The 5,066-nt window shown below is 45.8% G+C and overlaps 1 protein-coding gene across 1 annotated transcript; it reads right to left on the bottom strand.

Annotated features, from left to right (window-relative positions):
- Positions 1–1,289: 1,289 nt before the first annotated feature.
- ZNF423 (zinc finger protein 423) lies at positions 1,290–4,555 on the bottom strand. The gene has a single exon (XM_010146576.1). It carries the CDS (start codon positions 4,484–4,486, stop codon positions 1,316–1,318), a length of 3,171 nt encoding a protein of 1,056 aa, XP_010144878.1. The 5' UTR covers positions 4,487–4,555; the 3' UTR covers positions 1,290–1,315.
- Between the last annotated feature and the right edge of the window lie 511 nt (positions 4,556–5,066).

Below are 5,066 nucleotides of genomic sequence, written 5' to 3' on the forward strand. Positions count from 1 at the left end.
GACGCCGCTGCCCCGCACGCCCCAGCGCGGAGCCGGAGCTAACAAGTCCCGCTGGGCACACAGCCTGCACCAGCTCTGTTGGAGGCATCTCAGCCTGCATCCGTGGGACGTACTTAGGGTCTTCTCTTACTTACCGAGCCTCTGGTGTTCTAGTTGAATGGTATTTGCAGGTTCTTTTAATGCAGTAAGATGTGTTTGTGGGTGCTTTAATTAGCAGATTGACATAAACAGGCATCTACGGCTGGAATTATTCATTAGGAGTTGGGTGCCTAATTTCCTTAGATACTTTGGAAAATCTCACCCCATCATGTTTAATTAAAAATGTCAGATGATATCAATACTCAGATGTGTCTGCTGTTGGTCTCCCGAGAAGATTTCCAAAATCTACTTCTCATTCCATCTGTTCCTGACAGAGGAAGGACTGACTTGGCCCACTCTTGAACCAAAACGAGAACAGATAATTTTAAAAGACTATAAACTGCAAATGGTATTAATCTCCTGAGTAGGCTTCTGAAATCTTACTTGGATCTGCGTGTTCCCAAGCATCTTGTAAGCTAAGAAATGGGAATGCGGGGTATCTGCGAACATTAAGGGAGAGCACACTTCTGTGTAACCTGCGTTAGGCAACAATTACGATTTGCCAAGAAACTTACTTATCTTGCAGGAGGGCCATGAAGCAGATCCTTTTAAAATCACTTGTAAATCACACACACACACACAAGCACACGTGTACACACACAGGCATCCAAGAAGCCTCACAACATTCACACCGACAGACGTCCATAAGGATAAGCTCTTCAGCACAGAAACTTGGGTTAGGTGAGAATTTGGGGGGATAGAGTGGAATTCACTACATTTTTCCTCAGAAGGTCCTTTAGGCTTCTGCTCGTGTTTAGTTCCTTGGGAAGAAATAATCTCATTCCTCAATGTGATAGATCAGATGGGTTTTTTTTGGTTTGGGGTACTCAGCATCTCCTTTTCTCATCGAAATGCCTCAGATTTTCTAGATCTGCCAGTTCAGGAGCATCAGAATTCATGGACAAACTCAACCCTCACTGTTCAAGTGTCTCAGCAATCCGTCGGTAAATCTAGGGCAGTTCTATGATAAAAAATCTGATGCATTGCCACTAGGACTCGAGGAGCCTGCAAGGCTGAGCAGCATCTCCTTTTTCTATGTGCATTCCTCTACCTTTTCTCCTGTTTTGTTGGGGGTTGTAGTAACACAAGTAATTTTATAAAGTGACAGTTTAAAAAAAACCAGCATCAGATCAGTTCACAGTCACAGCGAAAGTCTGCATTTTAGGCCTCAAACATTTTAAAGTTCAGCTGTACTTACTCTGGGTACAGGGGACGTCTGGGTACCTTTCCTTTGGCCACTAGTCTCCGGCGTCAGGTCTCGGTGGTCTACCTGAATGTGGCTCTCTAGGTCTTCAGCACTTTCAAATTTGACACCACACTCTGGACACCTCAGACTGCCACACGGTCTCTCATTCACCTCCTGTGGGGTCAAGCCCGAGGACTGTCCATTGGTGCTCCTGGTCATGCATCCAGCACACAAGCCATAGGGAAGGCCATTCACATCCAACTTTACCAAGTCCTGCTTATTCCGGAACTCCTTCAAGCACAATGCACACTTGTAGAGTTTCTGCAAGGCCTGGCCGTTGGGCGACGAAGTTGCAGAGTTTCCTGCCAACTTCTGCATATGGAACGTCCCATGAATTTTCAGCTCAAGGGTAGAGGTGACTGTCTGCATGCAGACAACACAGCGAAACCCAGTGAGGGAGTTTCTGAGATCTGGATGCATCTGGCAGTGCTCGATAAACTCCTCCTCGCTCTGCAGCGGCATTTTGCAGATCCGACACGTCCCTGTATCCAAACTCTTGCTGTGAGTGACTTTGTGCTCCGTCAGGGTCAGGAGAGACGGGAAGCGTTCCCCACAGATGGGGCACATGTAGTGCTTAGCTGGGCCTCGATGGGTCTGCATGTGCTCTCTCAGACCATTTTCTGAGAAGAAGGTCCTTGAGCAGATATTACACTTGTGGCTGCCTTTGATGAATTCTGCTTTCTTCCTAGAGCAGTCATCCTCCCCGGGCCTGATGTTATGATCTCTCAAACGATGGTTCTGCAAGAGAACCTCCATAGTGTAGGCAGCGCCACAAATGTCACAGCCATACATGGGCTCAGAAGCATCGACATCATCCTCACTGGCTTCGTGACTGTTGGAAGTGTCTGGATTCTTCATCAGCATGTTCTGGATATCTGCCCCTTCTGTCTTCTTATTTGTTGGGGTCATGCCATTGGCTGTACCGTTCTCAGCGCTAGCATCAAAAACACAGTGCTTTTCCCGCAAGTGCTTTTCAAGCAAGATGATGGCATGAAAAGCTTTGCTACAGAACTTGCAGTTGTATTTTTTGCTGTGGGTTGTGATGTGGCACTGCAGTTCTACCTCTGTGCTAAAGGTCTCACCACAGAAGATGCACTTGTGAGACTTTGACGGATTCCCCAAGTGACTATGCTTCACATGGATCTGGAGGTCCACCTCCTTCCTAAAATCCCAGTTACAGGCCGTGCAACGATACATCTTCTTTTCATTGCTGTGCTTGACTGCCAGATGCACTTGGATAGACACCTTGGAATCAAAAACCTCTTGGCAAAGGGTGCAGTGATACAACACGAAAGTATGCATGTCCAACAAATGCTTCTGCAAATCATCCACCGAAGAAAACTGTTTGTCGCAGCTCTCACACACATAATGAGTCGAAGTTGTCATGTAATGTACGGTGAGATGTTGCAGAAGAGACTCCTGGGAATCAAAGTCTTCTTTACACTGAGGGCAAGACTGTTTCCTCAACAGCAACTCCAAATGCAACTTTAAATGAGTTTGAAAACTTTCAAAATTTGAGAACTTTAGATCACACTGATTACAGGGGTATTCACCATTAGACACTGAGTTTACGCTAGCAGAAAGCCGTTGCCTTTTAGGGGAAGAGACTTCAACATCAGAAGAAACTGGACTCTGCTCTGCTTTTGACTTCTTATTGTGTGCCAGAGGAATGTTCTTGTGGTTTTCTTTAATATGCTTTGTAAGCTTCAGGATGGAGCCAAAAATGGGGGAGTTTGTGCAATAAGGGCATGAATAAACTTCCATAAAAGACTGTGTTGGCTGAATGACAGGGGAATCCAATTTTGAATTTCCTACGTTGCAGTGAGTCTGCTGAATATGCTCTGTCAAGGTTGCTTCGGTCAGAAAGCCCATGGAGCACTGGTTGCAGAAGAAAGCGTTGTTGCCATCTTGAGGGGTAGCGTTTGGGCCGCAGTGAGTAATACGGATGTGTTCCTGTAAGCTGTTGATGTCTGCAAACATCTCCGGGCAGTAGTTACAGTGAAAGGCAGAAATGTTGCTGAACTGCATCATGGGATAGGCATGATTTTTGTGCACCTTCCTCACGTGTTCGTTCAAGTTGTACAGTGTAGGCATGGAATCAAGGCAGATCTGGCACGTGTGGCTTTGCTGAGGTTTGTCTGCATGGATGGTCTTCAGGTGGATCTCCAGGACAGCAAGGCTGTTGAAGTCGCGCTTCGAGCAGTACGGGCAGCTGTAAGTAACTTTAGACCAGTTCTGGCCTTCCTCTCTGTCCACAGACCTTATTTTCTTTTGTCCTCTCAAAGGCTTTAAGGTCGAATCTGGGGTGGAACCTCTTTCCACTGACGCGCTGGAGTCAGGTGTTGCACTGCTCATGGACGCCACGCTCCCCAAGACTGGGTCAGGGCTGATGCTGTGATTGCTGGAGTCAGGTTGTCTGTGGCTGTCCAAGTGGCAATAGACTTCCTCCACTGAAGAAAACTGCTCCGGGCACATAGGGCACTTGTGTTTTTTGTTGGCATGGGCTTGATGAATGTGTGAGAGCAGCGAGTTTTCGTCTGCAAATACTTCAGGGCAATGAATACACTGCAAATCCGCCTTCTCGGAAAGCTGTGGGTGGCGTGTCATTACGTGCTTCTCCAAATCTTCAGTCTGACTGAATGTCTCTTCACAGTAATCACACATAAAATCATCCTTCTTCACCTCTTTCTCAGTCTTTGCCATATGTTCCTTGTTCTTTTTATGAGCTTGCATGTGACTCTGCAATGAGCTGGTAGAGGAAAACCCACGTTTACACACAGTACACTTGAACGGTTTGCTGGAGCTGTGGGTTTTCAGGTGAATTTTGAGGTGGTCGCTGCGAGAGAACGCAGCCTCGCATTCATGGCAATGGTACTTTTTATCCCCCGTGTGAAGCTTTATGTGGCGATCCCTACTTCTCTTGTGCTTAAAAAGCCGGCTACAGTAGGTGCATTTGAAAGGTAGTTTGTCACTGTGGATCTGCTCGTGCCTTTTAAGGTAGCTCAGGCGAATGAAGGACTTATCACAAAACTGACAGGGATACGGCAGGCCAGTCCCCCCTTCCTCCTCCCCGATGCCGAGATCACACCCATCTCCTATCATCTGAGTGGGTGATGCAACATCTTTGCTGGAGGGAGATGAAGCCACCCAGGAGAGTTGTGGGTCGTCATCACCATCTGTAATGGGAAAGCAGAAAGGAGATTAAAAACAATTCCCAGTGCATCTGTGAAATAAGGACAAAGCTCTCAACAACACTATGGGCTTCTGCTACTACAGCATAAAAAAAAATCAACTAAAAAAAAAATCTCCCCTGGATTTCAAAGGGGGTTTGAGAAAGAGAAATAAATATATACTTGCACACACAATTCACAAATATGCCAACATATAGTATTAATAAAAAGCATTTTTGTTTAGCAGGTTTAACACCTGCTCACTGTACTGTAAAGCAATAAACAATGAATAAAGAAAGCAAAACACAGTGTGCAATGAAGCAATACAAACATTTCAAAGAGCTGCAGTGTTAAGTGATCACCTGTGATTTTGTGGGTCTTTTTAAATGCTAAGTCAAGGTGATTTTAAGTAATGTCTCCATTAAACAAAATCCTTCAGTTCTGTCTCAAAACTGTAACAGAATGAAGGGCTGCTTGAAAGCACAGTCGAACGTGTAGGTGAAATACAAGCA

This window comes from Eurypyga helias, unplaced genomic scaffold (genome assembly GCF_000690775.1).
Source record: "Eurypyga helias isolate BGI_N326 unplaced genomic scaffold, ASM69077v1 Scaffold44922, whole genome shotgun sequence".
NCBI classification, from domain to species: domain Eukaryota; kingdom Metazoa; phylum Chordata; class Aves; order Eurypygiformes; family Eurypygidae; genus Eurypyga; species Eurypyga helias.